A 22,400-nucleotide genomic window follows, 5' to 3' on the forward strand; every position below is an offset into this window, starting at 1 on the left:
CTAGAGCTGGAAAGCCACCATGTCAAAGCTAGAACTTGCCCTCGGAAGGGGGAGACAGGACATCCTGTATCCCCACCATGGTCCCTCAGGCAGTCCCGCTGGCAGGGTGGGTGCTGCATGAAGCCAGTCAAGGCTTCCCTGCGAGGCTGTGCCCTGTTGCTGTGGTTACCTGCAGCAGTGGGTGACCAGCGGCAGGCGAGCCTATGCTGTCTCAAAGAATAACCAGCAGCTGAACAGCAGAAAAAGGATTTTTAAGCTGTTTGCTTAAAACTCTAATTCCATTAGAGGTCATGAAGTTTGAAGGGTAATGAGCAATCAGCAGCAGGATGCTTTTGCTAGCCCCTCCACTGCTCACCCATTCAATTAGAGTGCACAAAAGCCCCCAACAGACATTTGGTGCTGGGTGCCTTCTCATGTCAATCGAGCTGGGCTACACAAGCACTCCCAGTGACAAATATCTCCAAGGCTAGAGTCAACAAGAAAGCAGTAAACCCCTCTCGGTCATCCTTGGGTTTTTTGCTTGCTTGGGTCTTTTAAGTTAAAATAAACATAAGGCAGCAAAAAGGGCCAAGATTCACTGTTGTTCTTTATTAAACAGTACAGCTGGGTATCGGAGGCACACAGACTAGTTCAGTTCTCTTGGGAGTTACACGAGATGTGGTACGGAACAGAAGTCAAGGAGCTGGGAAAGCTAGAGGGAGCAGGGATGGTTTGGGGCAGTAACATCACAGCCCACCCATCACACAGCTGCCTACCTATCACACAGAGCCAGAAGGTTCTCCCCCGTCACACTGAAGGCTGTTGCCCCAGTACAGGATTACACAGAGGATATCCCTATTCCCAAACCCTCCTGCCCCATACTATTCTGTCACACCTAGTGCCTCCCCCCAGCCGCTGCTCTTCTGGAGGGTGTTGAACATAGGAGGAACACATCTCTAGAACAGAACCACCTCAGCCCTCAGTGCCATGCTCCTCCTGCCCTGAAGTAGCAGCAAAAATGGCACTGCCTGAACAGTAACCGAACACTTGATCCATGTCCTTGCCCTGGGGCAAGCAATGGCTGGAAACATGGTTCTGCCTGTCCCTCAGCTACTTCCCCACGAAGATGAACAATTCTTTAAAGTGCTCAAGTCCAGCTCTGCCCCCCCACACCCCAAGACCTCAGGTGCTGCTTTTCAGCTATTTTCTGTAATTTCTTCTGGCAGATGCTGTCTTTTCATTTCCATCCTGCTGCACACACCTAATTGGGTGCCTCCCTGTGCTCTGAATCAGTTGTGTCTGAAGTATGGCTGGTAGGGTTTACTAAAGGGCAAGGAGCTCCACAGATGGGCATTGTGTGCAGCTGGGAAGTGCTCCAGGTCCTGACAGTATCAATAGAGAAATTCCAGCTATGCTTCCTCTGGCTAAGAGTCAGGAATGATTTCTGGAAGCTGTTGCCGTGACATGATTACAACCTTCTTTTTATTTTAAGACATCTTTTCCTTGTATTTACTTTACTCTCCTTAACACAAAGCAGTGAACAGCCACTGCTGCTGCTGCATTTCAGCTGGCTCGGGGGTTAAACCAACCAGCCAAACCAACACAGAGCCTTTCAGCTGGCAGCCCAGGCCTGCTTAAAGCAGCCTCACCTTGGGATTAACATGTCTCTGCTGCCCAAAGCATCCCTAGGAAATACACTGAGTTGTGGCCAACCTGACACAAGGAAAAGCCACGGATCTCATCGAGGGGATAGGAAAAACAACAGATGATTAACTATCTGGTAGGGATGTGTTGCTGAAAGGAGAGGGAGAAAAAGTCCCCGCATGGTTTGGAGAGGATAGCCATATGGCATGGCCAGCTCCCACCTCTGCTGCCTCTGCCCCAGCAGGGAGCCAAATCCATCATTGCCATAGTTGAATGGGGTACAGCTGCACAGGAGGAGTGAACAGTCTTGAGCAAATAGGATCTTGGGCAAATAAGCCTGAGAGGCCTACGCTAGCTGTCATCTAACTAGGGTGGGCAGCAAGCAGAGGGAAGATAAGCTAGCTAAAAACCAGAGTAGGTACATGGGTGCTCCAGCCAGCCTGAAGGGACTTGGGACAGGGCAGCATACCTGTACTGTGGCGCTCCTAGGCTTCCCTGCAGAGACATACCCTGCCAGCCCTTAGCAAAGGCAGAGATGTGATTGTGTCAAAGCAAGGTGGAATCACTGGGAGAGCCCCAAACCATGCATGACTGGAGAAGATGACGCTGGGCTGGTGCACAGAGAAAGACAGAGGTGGAGAGAGGCAAAGAGCATGGTGCGAGTACTCCCCCTGCCCAGGACTGCTGCGTGGTCAGGGGTGGGGGTGCCTGTCAGGATCTAGTCACCTTCTGGGAGGGTGTCCCAGCCACGCCGCATGGCTTTCACCACAGCACCGTAGAGTTTGCTCCAGGCCTCCTGCACATCTGGGCTGAAGGCAGTGCCAAGGCATTTCTCCAGCATGTACAGCAAGGACTCACCAACAGTCTGCAAAACAAACAGGAAGTGTGAAGCTCAGCACCAGGGGACAATGAGCAGCCCCTTCTCTCACTTCACCGTCTTCTTGGACTTCTCCCACTGCAGGGCAGCTGCTCCTCCTACAACAGCGGGGCCAGGCCACACCACCCGCCTTCTACTACCCTGTGCTGGCCCTCACCCTGCACCCTGGGTGAGCAGGGGGTGCAGGCAGGGATCAAGGGCTGACCACGCTTGTAACACCAGGGGAGAAGCACACATCCACTGTCCCCAGATGCAGGTAGCCAGACCAATGCTCCGGCACAGCAGGGATCAGCAGAGCTGAGCAATGCACTGATGCCAGAGGAGTTGGTCAGACCCCAGGCTGGATGCTCAAGGTCTGCCTCACCACCTCTTAGGCTGCTCCACAGGGAGTTGTGAGCAACTCCATCCAAGAGCACTGGCACTGAGCACAGGACTGGTGGGAGTCACCACCTCAAGCAAAGGGGGCCCTGCTCCCCCTGAAGAGGGCCAAAGCTAGCAGTAACAGGAGAGAGCCATGGACTGGTTAGAAACCTTTCCTTCAACCTGCCCTTTTCTGCTGGGTTACCCAGCACTTCTGTCCATGCTTGATGGCAGGAGAGGAGTAAGCAAGGGTATAACATGGAGGATGATCCTGTCTTACTCCCATAGAGAAAACAGGGGCTGAGATGCAGGAACCCCACTCCAACACAGATACAGAGGGGGTTGGACGCTCCTTTTCCCAGGTGCAGTGAGGTTTGCCTAGAGCATGTGATGTAGAGATGCAGGACCCAGGGCAAAAGCTGATCCTGCAGTTCCCCAGATCATGGTCCTCTTCAAGCAGGGTGAATGCCTTGCTCCCGTTTGTCCATTATCCCTGGGCTTACTGGGGAGGGCAGAAAATGAGCGTAGCTAAAGGGCTTCCCTGATAGAGCCAACATCACTCTGCAGGTATCAGCAGCTTGGGGACTTCCCTGAGCCACCAGCTTTTTCTCCAGCCAGCTGAATACATGCAGTGGGTGCAGAGGGGTGGGGACAGCTGAGAGCTGCAGGCCGGGCTGCACACACACAGCCATAGTGGGATAAGAGAGGATGCCTCACCGAGAAAGACTCGACCTTCACACCGACTGCCTGGTGCTTCTTGCCGAGGTTGCAGAGGTACTCTTCCAGGCAGGACAAGTTCTCCAGGTGGCTCACAGCAGCGTCGATCACCAGCATCACCTGCAGGTGCACAAAAGCGAAACATCAACAGCATTAAGGCTTTAACAGCAAGTTTCTGCTGCCCTCCTAGAAGAACAGAGTCTGACCCCTCTACTTCCCCCTTCTCAGCATGACCACCTCCCAGGCCAGAAGATGCCCCCCGAGCTTTCCTTTGCTCTATTGCAATCCATGTGTAACACCAGTGAGACATGCTGGCGGCAGCACACACCACATCCTGCCAAAGGACACTGCCAGAGGTGTCATAGCAAGCAGCACTGCTGGCCTCCCTGTTCCAGAGGGGGTAAACAGCCCTACAGCAGAGCAGTTATAGGCTAAAACCTAATGCAGATGCAGTCATTACAGCTCTTAGGACCTCAAGACAGCTGCAGGGGAGCCCTAGAAGTTGCCAGGACTAGAATTTCCAACTGGATATTGCCAAGATAGTGCAGTTGTCAATAATGTAACTCTAATTCTAAGATCAGCCCAGGTATTTTGAGGAGATGGGATTGATAGTTCAGCCAAAAGACCTGGTCTGGTAAAGCATGTACCACAGTCATTTCCCAGAAGCATAAAGAGTCAAATGGAAACAGGAAGGAGAAGGGTTAATGAGGGATGAAGGGAACAGAATTAGAAAGAGATTAAAGCCAGGCATGGTTGGCTTGGCAAAGCCAAGAGGTGATAGAATTGTGCTCTATAATTTCAACTGTGAAATTATCTCCAACAAGAGCAAAGACCTATTTCAGCTCAAAACAGTAAAAACAGACTTAACTTTGCCAGTACACGGAGACTGGAAAATGACAAAAAGCTTGCAGCTATCAGAGGTGCATAGTCCTGAAACAGCCTCTTACAAGGAACAGATAGGCAAGTGAAGCACCAAACTGGTTTAGAGGTGGAGTTTTAAAGACAGCTTATAAACTCTTCTTGAGAGTGAAGGCTGTGGCTGCTCTCCAGGGCTCAGCAGAGGGTCTCTGCTGCACTGGGTGTAATTCTGCCCATGCATGAGCTCCTCCACGTGCCATCAGCATTGCTGCTCTCCCAGCAGCTATCCAAGAGATGCTGTAGGCCTTCTGGCTCTGCAGCCACACCGACAGCCTCTTCACACCAGTGGGTCCATGGGAGCTAGGCCCAATGCCCAGCTCTGCGCCACCTCCTGCCCAGCATGTGGTCAAGCAGAGGCTTCAGTCCTCGTCTGGACAGACGTGAGCTCACTGGGGCACTTCCGTGGTAGAAGAAGGGGGCTTCCAACTTTCACAAGAGGCAGTCCACTCTCAGATGAGGTCATGGAAATCAGCATGGTGCTTCTTACTCACCACAACCCACATCCTCATCCTGTCCCCACTGTGATAGGCCACTTTGGCCTGGCAATTATACCTTCTGCTAGCATGAGTAAGCCCCTGCAGTTACCACCTCAGGAGGAGACTTTCCATGTGTACCCCAGTCAGACACACCACAGTCCCAAACCATTGCCTAAGGGATTCCTCCTCCAAGGAGCCATGCCAGAGCCCCTCTCTCACCTTCCTGATGTGATCCAGGAACTCAGGGGCAGAGAGGCACTCCTGAGGGCTGGCAAACTGCTTGCAGTTGTACTGGAAAAGGGGCAACAGGTCAGGGTCCAAGTCAAACAACCTGCAACAGCAAGAGAAACCCCTATTGCCTCACTTCTTCAGCTTTAGAGTTGTGCTCACACCAGGAACAACCCCACCAGAAGCCCCCTCTGCCTCCCTTCCCACCTACTGCTCACTCCCCACCTGAAAAGGACATAGACGTTCTGAAGTCTTAGTTTGGAGCGATCCAGGTTACTTAGAGCCAAAAAAGTCTCGTTTTCCCTAGCCCACCGTCCCAGTTCTCAGATTATGTGTTTATGGCACTTGAGGAACAGTCCCAGCTCACTGGAGCTCCTCCCAGCCTGGCCCTTACCCCCAAAGTTTTGTTTGTTGTCCCAACAACTCCCATTCCTATTTCATGACCCCCTTGAGCCCCAAAGGTCCCAAATCTGGGAGGACCTGCAAGCTCCATCAGCCAGATTTCCTACTTGAGCAAGGGGGTGCATGTACAAACTCAGCTATCACCCCACTCTCCCACATCATCACCAGCTCCCAGTTTTTCCCCCTCATCTTCCCTGCCAGTGTATACCAGGCAGATATGGGTCTCGGAGCAGATGTAACAGGCTGATGCAGATGTAACAGGCTGATGCTTTCCATGGAGTCCAAAGGCAATTCAGGCAAGACAGTATCTCTTCTCCCCATCCTGCACATTAAACTACTGCGCCCCTACTCCCCCCCCCCCACTGAAACTCCCAAGAAGTAGTCTCTGCTCACAGCCCTGCTCTGTCAGGTTTGGCTCTCGCCTGCTATGTCCCCCTCCAGAAGCTGGTCCTCAGCTCTCTTTTTAAATGGCTTTTCATAGATTTATCCTTTTAATCTTCCCATAATCGAGACACTAATCTGCTTAGGGGAGGCAAGGAGTTGGGTTTCAGCCGCTCCCGGGCACACCATTCCCTCTGCCCCGAGACTAACTCCCTCCCAGCCGGCAGGCCAGTGCCTGGGGCAGTGTCTGGGCAGTGGGGGGTCCCTTCCACACGCTCCCCGGGGCTGGGGGCACAGGCAGCTGTCCAGGCAGCAGAAGTAACAGTGACAAGGCGGGCTGTCAGTGGGCAGAAACGCACAAAACCTGCCCCCTGCCCCTCTCCCTCCTTTTCCCCGGGACAAAGTTGTCTCCGCTTAGGGTGGGAACAGGACGGTGTCCCCCCGCCGCTGCCCCACAGCAGCCGCGGCTTCGCGGTGAGGGGTTGGATCCCCGCGCTGCTCCCCACGGACCAAGGAGGGGGCAGCAGGCGGGTAAGGCAGCCCGGCAGCCATCGCCGAGAAGCTTTCCTCTCCGAGAAGCGGAGCCCGTTCACCCCCCCTTGCCCCCGGATGGGTCCGGGGAACGGCCAGTGCCGGGGCGCCGGTGGCCGCATCCCCTCCCGGCGCTCACCTGGTGAAGAGAACGAGGCCGTGCTGCTCGGGGCTGCCGCTCACACGCTGCCAGCTCTCCCGGATCAGCGCTCGCTGCCTGCCAGACAGCGGCATCCCGCTCTCCATGGCAGGGGCGGGGGGACCTGCCCCTCGCTGCCCGAGGCGAGGCGCTGGCACCGGCACCGCTGGCACCGGCAACCGCCCGCCCCTCGCAGCCCCGGGGGGGCCCCGCCGTGCTCACCTGGGGGTCCCGCATCCGCGCTCCGCCCGCCGCCCCTGCCCTGCCCTGCCCTGCCCTGCCCCGGGCGGGCTGCCGACACCGCAGCTTCCCGGTGCCCCTCTCCTCCACCCGCGGCAACCTCATCGGCAAGGAAGAGCTCACTTTACATTTCCCACTCAGGGGAAGGAAGGAAGGAAGGGGAATGAAGGGAAGGAAAAAGGAAAATTACAATCCCCAACCAGCCCCGGGCTCGCAGCTGAGGAGCAGAAAGTTCAGCTCGTTCGTGGTTGATATTTTCTGATCAGCCTGCTTTTACACGAAGAGCAGTGCTAGCAAGGGGACCACTGGGACACGGCTGCTTTCATTCGTCGTTCAGAACAGCTCCAAGTGTAACTTTGTGGTGGAGGTCCTCGGTGATGCTTCAGCATTACAGCAGCCGTGCTCTTGGCCACTTCCACCTCAGCACGCACCACAGCCACCTGCTATCTCCACAGATGCAGTCTAGACGCTGGAAGATACATGTTTAAGGCAAATTAAACCAGCCGAAGCAAGCAAAGATGTTAACAATAAATCAGAAGACATGTCAAACATCTTCAGGACACCCAGCTTCTCTCTATTGTTCAGAGAAAAGGCAACACTGCTTTTGTTGGGCCCTGGAATTTGGGCAGCATGGGCAGCAAAAGTGAGAAGGGGCAAGCAAGGTCTTAAGCAGCGCAACAGAAGCCAGGAAAGCCAGAGCAGCCATGCACATTGAGGTTTTCAGAAGGATGTGAGCAACACAGAAGCACAGATATTACTGAAACCATCACAGTCTGCTCTGAAGTAACAATTGCACTGATCTTATTACAAGTTCTGGTTCTAGAAATCACACTTCTTTCTTGTAATCAGGAGAGAAGCCAGCAGCCTCTGCCCCAACCCAGCGTACAATGGAGGCTCTTCTCCCTGGAGGACTGAAAATAACCTCTGAGAGGGGGCAAGTTCAAACGCACAATGCTACATCCTCAGCCCCCAGCCCCAGCTTGTCTCCCAGAGGCCCTTCTGAAGAGCCGCGCTGACTGCAGCGACAGCCAGAAGCCACAGGAGACATCTCTGCAAGTGCCAGAATTAATTACCTGTTTTCTTGGGTTTGGAGACCTCCCGTTCCCAGTACAGACCAGACAAGACGCTGTATAGGAGAAGCTCTGTGTACACTGCAAGCTGGAAAACCGTGTCCCAAAGCTGGGCTCTTGAAAAGTCCAAATTCACAAAGGAATTGAACTGTCAGATGGGACTACGGAGTCCCACAAATACAGATCTCGGGCTACTGAGCCAGAAAACAAATTATGTTCCAGGGATACTGTGTTTTGAATGTCACTGTGAGAAAAGACTTAATTAATGGCAAAGGTCCTAGGTCCTGGAGAGGTGCAAATGGCTTATGTTAAATCATGGCTCCTGTTAAAATACAGCATTTTAGCTTTCATGACAACTAAGAAGAAAAGCCTGAAAAGCGTGATCTCTACACACCTGTCTTCTTAGAGAACAGAGGATAAATAGAAAGCATTTCATAATAAAGAACAGGCACAAGCTGCAGGGTCATTTCATGGCTGGAGGGTCAGAACAGGCAACCCGCCAGCCCGCAGTGCTTCCTGCTGTGGCCACCATCTTCTGGACCACAAGAAGCTCAAACTAAACGCAGCATTTTAGCTGTGTGTTTGCAAAGGAGACATTCACACTGGGAACTGATGATAAATCAGTGTGCTGGTAACTGCTGAAGCTGCAAGGAGCCTGAAGGAGCAGTGGGAAATTGAAGGTTAATCTGATCGGAGTGGCAAACACAGCAGAGAGAATGAACTGTCATCCTACATGCATCTGCACAAGCTGCTCTGACATTGTCATCAGCCACACAGATGCGAAGCTTCACCAGAGCTCATCTGGACAATTCAGCCTGGCCCTGCCCACAAAGAGGGGGGGCAGACAGGCGGGCAGCACTGTGCTGTCAGGGTGCTGGGAAGGAGAGTGGAGAGTCTCCCCTAGACCACAGGATACCAAGGAGCAGAGTTGAAGCACAGATGTGCAATCAGAGCAGCAACCAAGGCTGAGTGTTTGCCTAGCAACATTCTGAATGCATAGAGAGCTAGCTGATAGAGGAGCAAAAGAAGCGCTACAAAAGCAAGTTGTAAATAAGAGTGATCAGCTCCTAAAGCTTAGCTGGGATGCATGACACCTTTCCTTGGGTCCGTGCAGGTACCTTACCAGCTATCATATCCCAGGGAAACAAGAAGATACAGGTTCAGCTAATGGCAAGGGTATCTCAGACAGTAACAGTGAAGCCATGACGGCATGGAAAAATGGTGGCTCTTGTCCAAAGTCTTCCCCCTTGCACTTTCCCTCTGTGCTGCAGATGGTGGCTGCATGCTGAGCACTTGCAGACAAGGCACAAGTGTCAGAACAGAACAGACATAATGGCAGCAATGAGGGTGACGCATGTGATGTGTCACCTTCTTCTGTGGAACATATGGGTGCCCCAGGTGATGAAAGGGGCAGTGGACAGGCCATACCCTTGCCTACCTGATGGTACCCAAACCCCATGTTGGTATGACACTTAGCAGTCTAAAAGCCAAAGAGACTTAATTCCTTCCCCACCCCCTAGCAACAGCTCCTTCTGGGCAGGGTATGGGTACATTCAGAAGCAGTTTCCCCACCCCTCTGAACAGTGGAACCACTCCATTGCTGCCTTCTAGCACTGGTACATGCCCTCTCCCTTAACCAGTATTTTTTTCCCTGTGACAGCGTAGATCTTCCAGCACAGGAGGAGAGAGCTGTAAGGAGGGACTTGAGGTGGGAGACAGGGAGAACTCAGGGGTAAGAAACATCTGAGCCACCATTCCTTTCACATGACTTAAAAGACCAAGTGCTCAGGAGACACAATGCTCTTCCCTGCCTGCAAAGCAGCTTCTCCCTTGCAGCTACCTGGCTGTCAGATGAGTTTCTCCTGCTGCCACAGCACTGAGGTGCTGACAGCACAAGTGAAGTTCAGAGAGGATTTAAAGTACAAGGAAAAACAAACAAGCCAACCTCCCCTGTTGAAGTGTTCCGTGCGCCTTCAAGTGTGAGGAAGCCCCAGGATGCAGCAAGAGATTAAGCACGGCAAATGTCTCCATGGCATGAGGGTTTCCCGGGATGGTTCCCAGCTCCCTTGGCTCTATCTCTGTGGCCTGGCAGCTCAGCTCTTTTATGAGATGTTTTGGATTTCTACAAGACTGTTCCTGGAGCTCTCATGAGTGAAGAAACACAAGGGCAGCAGCAGAGGCTGCTCCAAAATCATCTGTAGGCCACATGGAGAAAGGGGAGGCAGATTTCTGGAGAAACTCACTGACCTGCAAAGAAGAAAATAAAGCTCTGCTGTGCTTTGGAAGAACACAGATTTATGATGTTTTTAATTTGAAGTGGGTGTCACTGTAATCTACAGCCCCTTCAAGTTATATTACCAACACTCATAACTCCCCTCGCCAAGTGTCAGCTTTACTTGTTCAATGCCTTAGTTTACCCACGGGAAAAGAAACTTGCCCAATCTCATAAAACAGTGTGACAGAACTGAGAATAAGCTCCAAAAGCCAGCCCCCAACCCTGTGCTCAGGGTTCAGAGTGCATGGGGAATGACTCTTCCTCCCCAAGGACACCCCACCAGCCTGGCCCAGACTGTGTTTTGCACATGCTGCTGTGGCACTGTCAGGATTTATCCCAGCTGCTGCACCAATAAACCCAAATCCCCTTTGGAATCCTAATTTCCAATTCTACATCTGTGAGTCTTCATGAATAATGCCACTCTGATCTAGCTGCTACAGGCTCCCTGATTACCTCGGGTACAGACTCCTGGGCTTGGCTAATCCCCTTTCTTTCCTCCTGCCACCATCTCAAAACCACAGACTATGATGGCTCTTTTCCCCAGACACCCATCCCCATCCTCAGGTGGGAGCAGAAGTTGTTCCCAGCTGTCTTCTCAAGCTACCACCTCAGGCCATGGTGTATGCAGCACAGCTCAGTAGCAAAGCAAATAGCAAAACACAGTTGCATAACAAGAAGCAAAAGAAATGCATGAGGGAATAATATGCTCATAAAATGATGAAGGCAACTACTGCAGAGCTCACTGGCAGCCACCATGCCTGTGGTGAGAGCAGGACAGCATTACTGAACTTGAGAATTTGGGCTAAGGGGAGGAGGATAGGCAGAGGTAGGAGAAACAGTGAAGACACAGCTTTTGACTTTAATTTGCTATTTGACATTTCCTAGGTTCCTCTTGAATCTCCCAGGGCCAGCTGGGGCAAGCTCATACAGGAGGTGCAAACACTCCAAGGCTGACAGGTCATAAAGTGGGGAGAGAAGCCAAACGGGACCACTCAGAGAGCTGCTAGCCTGAGTATTGTTAACTTAGGAGGCTGTTGGACCAGGTCTGGCATTTGCAGATGCTCAGACCTTAACCTCGGTTGTTATTCACCTTGTGATCTCTAGCACAGTGGTGATCCACCAGTTCCTATTCCCACCAGGCTGATCTTTCAAGAAGAAACCTCTGCCTTTTGTAAGTCACTCTACCAAAGGGAGTTTAAAATGTCTATCTACCATGTCAGGTTTGACACACAAGCTGAATTTGATTGTAAGACACCACTATAGCTGTGTGCATACTCCAAGCTGGTGGATACAAGCAGCTGTGGTCCCAAAGCTCTTCAGCCTCATTAGATGAACACAGTGCTCTAGCTAATAAGCCTGGCAACTTGGCAAGCAGTGTGTTACCAGAATTATCTGGGTTTTGTCCTACCTAGGCATGGTGCACATGGGCTTGGATCTTCCTCCAATTGTCCTAATACTTCTGGACTGGATCATTCTTCAGCTGCTGGAACACTTAGATGCTTTACTCTCTCTGAAGCCTCCTCTGTAGTTTCCAGTGTGGATTTATCTTGTTTCAGAAGTCCTGCTGGTGTTCATCTCTGAAGTGATCATTGATTGTCTTCTCTTTGATCTCACCTCTGTCTGGAATTTCCCTCCTTCTTGCTATTGAATACTGACACTATTGACCAGGGCATCACCTACAATATTTTGACCTACAGCGACTGTCTTTGAGAATAAGATCTTTGACATGATTCATTAAAACAAAGATTTTGCATTTAATTGCACCCATCCCTTCATAGCAGGACAATGCTAGCATCACAACCTTTCAGCTTTGCACACAGCCGTCTGCTCTTAAATCAGACCCCATGTGTTATTGTTTCTGTATGTGGGATCCTTTCCTGCTTGAGGTCTTGTCCTCCTCACCTATCTGACCCATTGCAGCTTTGGAGCTCTGTCACAAATAATTCTCCAGATCAGTGAGAAATTTTGGTCTTGCAAGCCCCAGAGTCAAAAATGCCAAAGCTTTGAAATTATGTACTTATGCCACATTATAAAGCACTTCCCAATCCATTAGTAACTACAAATGATATTAAACAGCAACTGTTAGCAAGGAAGACTTCAAATCAGCAAGCACAAGACACCCATGAGCCCTACAAGAGCTGCTTGAGGGTACCTCCAACATACTTACTGTTTGGAGTTTTTTTAATAATGCTTGAAACAAAGAAATTTCAGCAGACTTGGAGAGTATAAAATGTGGCAATACTCAAAAGGGCCAACTAGGATGACTTAGTAAGGAAGAAACTCACCAGCCTGAAAAAAAAACAGCACAGAGAAAACAATGAAGAACGCAGCAGGGAGTGTATTATAAAAGCATTTGAAGAAGGGTGTACAACTTTTCAGAGTTCAGCTTTTCAGGGATCCATCAGTTCATGCTTTTCCATCTCTGCCAAGTAGTGCTCTAATTCTTGATCTATCTCCTACTACCTGTGTCCTAACACTTTTTCATTAACTTTGATATCCCTCATTATGTCTCCATTTTGTAAAGCAGCCTTTTTGCTTTCCCCCTCTGCATGACTCTTTCACAGCAGCCTTTAGTAATTTGAGTTCTCACTTTCTGGATGCTTTTCTCTTGTATTTTTAGTTAATCACTAACTTGCTGGCCAGCTTCTCATGTTCACCTTCTTTGGCTTTTCCTGGTCCTGCTTTGCACTGGGACAGTTGGTACTTGTGCTCTTGTTGATCCTTATTTAAATATCACTCCTCAGACTTGCTTCCAATGGTACTTTGCCTGGAAGTTATGAAATTGTTTAAATTCACTTTCCTCAGCTGCACTGCCATTGTTTACTTGGTTGTTCTCAGTCCATAAATCTTGAATAAAAATGTGCCATCTCACGCATACTCACATTTTCATCTGAAACACTTCTCCCCACTTCTCAGCTAGGTCTCCACCTTGTAACCAAACAGTTATTGTTTCTGAAGCATTCCAAGGGATCAACACACTGCCAGGGTTGGACTCAGCTGACTCAATACTGATGTCTTCATATGGGCAAGTAACCTAAATTCCCTTCTGGTCAGTGGAGAAATCCAGGTAGTTCAGAAAACACATGGTAAAGAGAAAGGTCAGATGAATGAAGCCTGAAAGCTACCTTTTGTCAGCTGAGAGGATGTCAGCTGCAAGACAGCAGGATGACTAGATTTGGATGAAATCTGGAGATAAAACAATTACTGCAAGAATGGTAAATAGGGAACAGCAATTTACAGCAATCAACACTTAATAGACTATGCCTATTCAGATAAAACACAAACTTTCTATTTCCAGAGCATGTATCACATGGGCCACAGCTACAGTTAGAGATGGTGTATTAGAAAACAACTCCAAAGTGTATGGCAACCACAATCCTTGGATCTAAACCAGGAAGCAGCAGTTGGAGCAATGAAGATTTATTTCAGCATATGGAACTGGGGAGACTAATGTTGGAGGACATTATACAATTTGGGAAACCATATGGGTAAACTGAACAGAATGAGAAAAGAGGCACAGAAGACTGGGGGCTAGAGAAAGCAACTTGCATAGAAAGTTTCTATTTGGTTAGTAGAAAGAAAATTCAGTAGCAGCTTGAAGACTGAGCACAAAATCTATATTAAAATACCAGGTCACAAGAAAAGCTTCATTCTTGTTGAGGAACATGTAGCAGGATGATGGCTGGAATTCAGAAGCCTAGCAACCTGGCAGGTTCCAAACAAATGCAAATGGAATCAGTCACCAGTGTCCATCCACATGAGATCACTTACCTGCAGAAAGAAGCCATTCTTCTAGAGGGCACTGAAAAGCTGTACTTCAGATACTATCACCATTTTCTGAACAATACTTCATTTTATTTATGGCTGTCTCCTACGCTCTAGCACAGCTCCTGCATCAGCACTCCTTCCTTCCAGAAAGTCAGCCCTGAGCAGACAAGATTCAAAGACTAACTTGCACTTTCTGAAGCAATACAAGATGTTAATAGGCTTTTCAGTAACTATCTATTAGCCTGTTGTATCATCTAGTGCAGGCCATAGTCCAATTTCTAGCTGCCCTGGCTTTACTTTAGCAGCCTTTGGAATATGTTTAAACAGACTGGCTGGCTCTCCTCCACCGCTGATCTGGACATCAATGTGTAGCCCCAAATAAGAAGGGCTGTGTTTTTGTTTTCCCCATCTAGTTTCAGCCCAAGGATGGCAATCCCTTGTTACACTGTACTCAAAGATATTTGATACCCTGTTACTACAGCTGGCATACAGCAGGTTCTGATTTACAGTATTTGGCTTTATTAAATACTCTTACATTCAGTTCAGAGCAAGGGCCTCATCTATACAACACTGTGTGTCAGTCTGATGTTATGGACACTACACACTCAACATAAGAATGACTTACAGAAGAATGCTGGGTTCCTGAATAGAGTGCTTGATCTGTCAAATGAAGTGTTCATAGGTAACCTATCAGAAGCTTGATGAATACACCCATTAAACCCAGCACATTATACCTAATTACTATTTAACTCATCTTTAACATTGAAAAACAAACCTTCTTCAGCACAGTGCTTTATTCTCACCCAAATGTACCAGTCTCACTTCCTGCTGCGCTTATCAGTGTATCACTTCAACTGCAGTAAAACCTGACCTCCTAGAACTGAAGTCCAGCAATATTTGTCTGCTAAAAGCCGATGGAGATCACCGCTGTCCTTGATCAAACTCTCTAATGGGTCTGTTTAAAGTTCACGTTGTTACTTCAAACCTACAAGTGAGGGAGAGAGAAAAGGGGGAAAAAACCACCCCAAGATACAGACACAAACAGAATGTTTGAAAGAAGAGGTATTTATTACAAAATTAAATTCCAAATTGTACCTCATTTTCTGTATCTTCTGTACAAAATACACTTATAGCTCAAGGGAACATCTTCCCATCCACGCTGTTATGATGCAGTAACTGCACCTTAGTTAGAATACATTCAGTTCACAGCATTAGTAAGGTTCAGAATGTAGGACAGAATTACAAAAGACCCCTCTCACTGCTACTCCAAACTCTTGCTCAGACAGGGGCGAGTTCTCTAAGGATGCCTCCAAACACTGCCTCTTGTAAAACACAATGAACCCACTTGGCAAAGTTTTAGGACCAATTACAAATTCAGCAGGAGTGTTTTATGTGCTAGTATGTCCCCTACCTCAGATATTATTTGTGATAATCATAGCCCTTGACATTCAAGTAAAGCAACTCACAACCAACCATGAAACCAAGGTCTTCGTAACTTTAAAGAAGACAATTTTCAGTCCTGACTGCTTGTAGCTCATAGACCTCCGAAGACAGCACATGTGCTATGGACATGGTGTTCTTATCCTCAGCCTTCATTTTCCAGCAGGAAAGAGCCTGGTGATGTTATAATAGTCCACACTTTTTTGCCTTCATGACACACACTTGCCAATATGTGGGGTAACTCTCTGTAAAGGGCAAAAACCTGAACTTATGTATATTGCCCAGCTGGCAGAGGCACAGGGCACCACTAAGAAGATTTTCACATTGCCAGCAGTATCCTGAGAGGAAGAAACAGTGTTATCAGGTACTTGGGTGCAGAGTGCCAACCCAGAGGGTAAATCGTGCAGGCATGGCCTCTGGAAGGTAAGCCACTAAGCACAGCAATAGAGAAATTCAGGTAAATGCCTGTGTTGCCACACTGACAGCTGGTTTGCTCTCGAGTCCTTTGAAAACAATTCTCAGAGGTGTACAGGAGTGGTCTATCAAATTACACATTTGTTTGCCTTTCCGTAACAAGATTCTAGTTTTACTCTCAGTACATGTGACAGCTGTTCATCCACTCAGGACACTAGGAGGTGTCCTGTCCTACCCCTCCTGGAAATAGGCCAGTCCCTGCTGCTGGAATAGGTGTGTGTGCACTTGTGTCCTGAAGTGACTGTTAACAGGAGCCTTTTAAGATGGACAAATTGTCTAGGATGAAGCCAGATGAGCCCAAAGGCCTTCTATCTATCCTCCAAAGACCAAAAAGGTGAAAATAGAGTTTACACATAAAAAAGGATATGGACCAGGGAGTGTGGCAGCCTGCAGCTTTTTATGATTCGTATCCAGAGATACAATTTGATGAAACACTTTGACAGTGATAAAAGGAGCCCTGTTGAGCAAAGTTCAAAGAGAGCAGCTGCTCCATAGAACAGCATCTTCTGGCCTCGGAAAGCACCGGTAGCTATTTTCCACATGGGTTGGGAAAAAGGACTAATAAGCAGTTCTCAAAATTAATCTTAAGTCATTCCACAAGCACAAATGGAAAAACTGAACCGAAGCAGCCCAAATTCCGCTCAGAAAGCAGAGTGCCCTGCACTCATTGCCTCACATCTGCGCCACTCATATGGTTTAATTCAGAGTCAGTAACGGAAGCTCAATTACTGTACTTTGTTGACCTCACAAAATACTGGTCACCACGATGTTCCAGCTATGGCCTGACAGGGTTTGAGAATCAAAGACTGAGGGTCAAATTCTAACTAAAGTAATTTTTCAGTATTTTTCTCCTAACAGAAAACAGAGCAACATCAATTCACACTTTTTGAAAACGCAACCCTTGGAATCGGGAGGGCGCAGAGGACATGTCTGCCCTCTAGTCTTCAAATGTAGGCCTTTGAGTACTTTTAACTCCAGAACAAATTAATTAAAAACAAAACAAAAAAACCCAGCAACAACCACAATAAAAACACACACAAAAAAACCGAAAAACAAAAAAAGAAACCACAAAAAACCAAACCACCAGAAATAAAAGATTGAGCTAGAGGCTGCTCCCTCTTGTGGAATAGCTAGATTTTTCTTCACTGTATGCCTTCGTCTCCTTACCAGCACACAAGGCCTAAGAAACAAATGAGTCTCAACACCCACCAAGTGCTCTTAGAGGAGTTTTGAAATGGCAGTCCTAAAGAAAAATAAACCCAAAAGCTGGGCTTGTGTACAGGAAGGTGGGACGGGGGCATGATATTTGCCACCTTCAGCTGCCAATCCCCACACAAAACATTATTAGTAATAAAGGACACAGGGACCCTGGCCAAAGGAACACACTCGCTCATCTTCCTCAGGCAGCTCCTATAAAGCTGACCCCTTCATAATAACCCAAGTAACTAAGGTTACCGAGTCAATTTTTGCTTTCCCACAAATTTAATTTGATGAATAGTAGAAACTGTCATTCCAAAACACAAGTTTCTTAGGGATTTTTTGCTGTTAATGATAAGGGCAAGCATGTGATTGTATGTGCTAGAAAAAAACCTGCACCTTAAGTCATGGCTTTTATCAGCAATTCTGGCAAATCCTCCCCACGGCAATGGGACTACCTTAGGAAAAGCTTATATTCAGGATAGCAACGTATTAAGCCAATAATCTCACCAAGAGTAGAAGATGCCAAATCACATTGCTACAATGGCAGCACTGCACTGTCTGCCAGCCACACTGCCAACAGGTAACAATTCACAGCTGCTGTCAGATCAAGCAGGATGTGTAGAAGTTTGCAGCCTTCTCCCTCATCCTTCTTGCATATACATCACCTCTGTGAACCCCTGGCTCATGCAGTGGGAGCACTTCCTGCAATAGCAAGTGGAAAAGAATCTTCAAACCCAGTAGCTAATTAGTGCAATGACTTTCCACCATGTATTACCAGCAGATGATTAACATAAAACCTTTAGAATCAGAAGCATTGGTCTATACCGAGTTACTGTCTATAGGAGTAAACTTCTGGAGATAGATGTGACATACCAAGCCAGAACCTTACAATAACAAGCAGCTGCCTCACTGAAAAATGCTATGGATCTCTATTAAAAAGGAATGAAAGCAAGTACGACTAGCAGCTCAGTCTTCCACACAGAACAACTATGCTAATGCTGCCCTTCTGTGTTGCAAGAAATACATGAGAATTCAAGATTTGGTGAGAGACGTGAATGCACAATTCATGCTTAAAGACAGACACGCTCACCTGCTGCTCTCCCTGTACCTGTAATTTTGATGCAAGGCTGAGAAGCAGAGCAAGAAATGAAAGCTTTCAGTTCATTGAAACATACACAAAAGAGTTCTGCAAATATTACTTGAGACAGGAACACAGCTGGAGTCTTAAGTGTCATTCATGTTGGATAATACAAGGTAGCAACCTTGAACTAACAAGAAATTAAAACAGGAGGTGGAATAAAAGGAACATTTACAAAAATGGACCTAACACAGGAGAAAGGCACCTGATAAACAGAATTCTGCTTTCTTGGAAGGGGTGGATTCAATATCCCATTGCTTTTGACTCTTAACAGACAAAGAATTTTTGCCTGGCCTTGCATTTCCTTCAATAGAGTAATTTAATGTTCATCTATCTATGAGAGGTAACATGCTCAATATTGGAATACAGCGAGCAGATACTGTGGCACTGACAGACAGGTATGCAGATGCCACATTTATTAAGGTGAAACCTTTCCCCTAAAAACACAGGTACTGGCACTGGAATAGCTGGGATCAAAAGATGAATGACAGCTGTCTGTAAAATTTCAAGCTGCTATTTCAGACTCTACAAAACCCGCAGGAGTCTGATCTTCACAGCATGCTGGGGCAGAAAATAAATCACCTGCTATTCCCACTGTAATTCCCTTGGCAGTTTCAGACAGAATTTCAAGGAAGCTACAAAGTGCTGAGCTGGAACAGTCTGGCTCTGAGCACAGGCCTGTTAGGTGGTTATTACGAAATGATTAAAGGTGACCAAAAAAGCAAGGCCATATAGAGGGATAAACTATCTCCACCTCCTCTGTCTGCAGAGGGTTTGTGAGACAGGCAAGGCACAGCGGCTCAGGTGATTTCAAGCAGACCCCTTTCAGTCAAATTCTAAAAATTCAGGGTCAGAACAAAATCCACCAACAGCAGGGGAGGGAAGAATGCTGCTCCCCATGTACTTACAGGAAGCTTTCAAAAATCTCACCATAAAAAAAAAGTTCTTAATCATAAAAGTCCTAATGTCCCAGATGCTGTCTCACTGTAACAGTCAGATTACACAAAGACACACACACGCAATCATGCAACTACACGCAGCCTTCAGCCTGTACGGCTCTGATTGCTGGAATGCCACTGCTGTTTGACTGATAGATATTACTCAAAATATTTGAGATTTAAGCAACCAGTTGTCCAGGAATATAACCTACGGTTTCAGGACATGAGTCATTTCAGGAGGACCTTCTCACAGTCATCCTCTGCATCTTCCAATGCAGGCAGTGCAAACAAATGCCAAAGCAACAGAGTTCTCCAGAGAGAGAACTTTACTGTCACATGTCTTTAAAGCATCAGAATCAGCCTGGCATGCAGCAGATCTCATGCTTCTCATCCACTGTTCCCAGGTTCCCTTTGTGGCTCTAGAACTCCCAGGAGTCCATCCACCGGAGCCCTGCCATGGGGCTGCTAGGGTCAGAGGCCATCGGTCCTACAATCCCATAGGACAGAGGATGGAAGAGGTAGAAACTGTGGAAAGAAACCAAACGTCCATCAGGGACCACAGAGTTTTCTGTCTCAAGAACATTGCAGCAATTAGTTCAGACGTCCTAGAGGACCTTTGGTTTTGGGCTGCTCTAAGCTCTACTGGGGACCTCCTAACCTCTGCTGAACACAGTATACACATAGTACAGTTATCACAGGTGGTATTTTCTCTTAGAAAGCAACAGCTTTGGAGAAAATCCTGCTGAGAAAACATACAGCTATGAAGAATATGCCTGTGTTTGAGGGACCTGGCACCATCCAGTATTGGGACTAGAATAAAAAAAAATATTGAACTATGGGTTTGGAGGAGAATAGCATTCACATTGAGTGCTGGCATAAGAGAGATTCCCTGTGATGGAAAGATGTTGCATAATACACTACTGGGACACAGATACTGAATTCTATCAAATTTGAGGGTTTAGGATTGGCCTTGATAACGTCTGACAAGTTCAGCAGAGAAGAAACAGACAAAGGCTAAGGATAGGCAGTAAGGCTTCCACATTAAGACAGTGACCGTCACACATTCAGAAGTTCAGTTTCAGCACTCACCTGTAAATGACGAGCAGAACCAGTGCCAGGAACCCTGCTCCATATACTTTTCTAGCTGTAGTGCTGGGTGACCAGAACCCAGCAAAGAACTTCAGTAGTGTGTCCCAGGTGATTCCTAGGAGAAGGAAGGGAGAAGTCAGAAGCAATACAGAGGCCAAAGAACAAACCTGCTACATTCAGTCATAAGACTGGGCTGACAAAGCTCTGTTAACACTAGAAGACCTTGTCAATTTTTAAATTAATTCACCTTGGTAACCTTTAGAACTATAGGGTTTGTTTTGTATCAGGAGAAGGTTCCTTTATCCTACCTTTCCATCTGAATAAATGCAAGAGAGATCTGTGCCCCAGGTGCTAACTAAATTGATACAAAACAAGATGACTAAGGGAGTGGAACTTCTCCCTTATGAGGAGAGGCTGAGGGAGCTGGATCTCTTTAGCTTAGATAAGAGGAGACTGAGGGGTGACCTCATCAATGTTTACAAATATGTAAAGAGTGAGTGCCAGGATGATGGAGCTAGGTTTTTTTCAGTGATGTCCAGTGATAGGACAAGGAGCAATGGGTGTAAACTGGAGCATAGGAGGTTCCATGTGAACATCAGGAGAAACTTCTTTACTGTAAGAGTGACAGAGCACTGGAACAGGTTGCCCAGGGGGTTGTGGAGTCTCCTATGTTGGAGATATTCAAAGCCCGCCTGGACGAGTTCCAGTGTGATGTACTCTAGGTTACCCTGCTCTTGCAGGGGCTTGGACCAGATGATCTCTTGAGGTCCCTTCCAACCCTTGGGATTCTGTGATTCTGTGATACAGGAAAACCTACGAAGACTGAATTATAAACAGATATGATAGAAAAGTGAGGGCAGCAAACAAAGGGAAATAACTTGTATAAAAACATATACAAGAACAGGGAAACAGGAGAGAATAGGAATCACATCTCCAAATTTAAATGCTCTAAGCACTAGATATGACTGCCTCTTCAGGGTAGTAACAAAAAAACAAGACAATTTGGCACTGCGAGCTGCTTTGTGAAAAACATTTTGAATTAGTCAGTGTTTTCAAGAGCTCTGAACAAGCAAGCAGAAAACCTATATATAAAAAAGAATGCTCAGTATGAAAATTCCATTTAACAGGATTTCACTTGTTTTTCTGCCTTGTCTTCTCCCACACTCTAGTATTTACCTGTCAACATGCTGGAAAAAAGCATAGCAGGGAAGTAGTGGTGAAAATACAGAACTCGTCCCATCATAAAAAAAGGGAGGTAATGAAGGAGCCAGCCCAGCATGATCTGCCCTCCACCACGTAGCACAACTCTGGACAGTTCTGGAACACAAATAAACAGAATTCAGCAGAGAAAATCTCAGCGACAGTTCCTATTTGCAAACCTTACCACATTAAGTAAACTCTATGTTAAGACCAAACCTGCAGTTTTTCAGGACATACGTCAGACTAATCAGGTCATGCCAGTTTCTAGTGTTTTTTATTCTTTCTGCAATGAAATACAAGCCATCCAGATGATCACTTTGTCAGCCTTTCCTGGAAAGAAATGTTGCCTCACTTTCAGAGCCTGGGGAAGGGACTGATAGCTCTGGTGCCTGTGTGCAGCTTAGCCAATACCTTACTGTGTAATTGATAGTTTCATGGTTTAGAATTCCTGCAAAAAAGTGAAAGCAGCCACTGATCTGAACTGGAATGGTCAAAGTAAGACTTACTAGGGTTCGCAAAAAGCTCTATGATGTTGGCATTGGACGCAGTAAAGAATCATTATAATAATAAATTCATCTCTTGCGTTTGCCATCTGCTTTGCATAAATATCAGGAAATGTTTCTCATTTCAAAACACCACACATAGCAGGGTAGTACAGAGCACATCCAGAGCTTGAAAGCAGGGCATTGATTCAACTGGTCTGTCTCCCTTACAGCCAATACAGGCAGGTCCTTCCAGGATTTTTTTTAAGATCTGTCCTGTTCACTATTAACCTATTTGAGATACTAAGCCCTTTTCCTTGTGGATATGGCTTAGTAACCCAAGCTCTGGCTCCTCATCCTTGGCACACACGTTATCCACACACTTTTAAGGTGCCTGCAAAAGGTATTTATGAAAAGGAAGCCTATTATCAGTA

The 22,400-nt window shown here is 47.4% G+C and overlaps 2 protein-coding genes across 6 annotated transcripts in view; both read right to left on the minus strand.

The window, feature by feature from the left end:
* Nucleotides 1-1,259: 1,259 nt before the first annotated feature.
* NGB (neuroglobin) lies at nt 1,260-6,863 on the minus strand. The gene is made up of 4 exons (XM_061367519.1): nt 6,653-6,863; nt 5,191-5,302; nt 3,578-3,697; nt 1,260-2,488 (listed from the first exon to the last, which is right to left on the minus strand). The coding sequence occupies exons 1-4, from the start codon at nt 6,757-6,759 to the stop codon at nt 2,342-2,344; spliced, it is 486 nt and encodes a 161-aa protein (XP_061223503.1). The 5' UTR covers nt 6,760-6,863; the 3' UTR covers nt 1,260-2,341.
* Nucleotides 6,864-17,378: 10,515 nt separating this feature from the next.
* The window catches only part of POMT2 (protein O-mannosyltransferase 2), a 29,881-nt gene continuing 24,859 nt past the window's right edge, over nt 17,379-22,400 (minus strand). For all 5 annotated transcript variants that reach the window (XM_061367459.1, XM_061367460.1, XM_061367458.1 and 2 more), the window contains 3 exons: nt 21,461-21,601; nt 20,285-20,399; nt 17,379-19,720 (listed from right to left, as the gene is read on the minus strand). In XM_061367459.1, coding sequence (XP_061223443.1) covers nt 19,615-19,720; nt 20,285-20,399; nt 21,461-21,601 — 362 coding nt within the window. In that variant the 3' untranslated portion in view covers nt 17,379-19,614. The remainder of the gene's footprint in view (nt 19,721-20,284; nt 20,400-21,460; nt 21,602-22,400) is intronic.

Source organism: Neopsephotus bourkii, unplaced genomic scaffold (genome assembly GCF_033783945.1).
Source record: "Neopsephotus bourkii isolate Nb327-2 ecotype Australia unplaced genomic scaffold, CSIRO-AGI_Nbou_v1 NB_1376, whole genome shotgun sequence".
NCBI lineage: Eukaryota > Metazoa > Chordata > Aves > Psittaciformes > Psittacidae > Neopsephotus > Neopsephotus bourkii.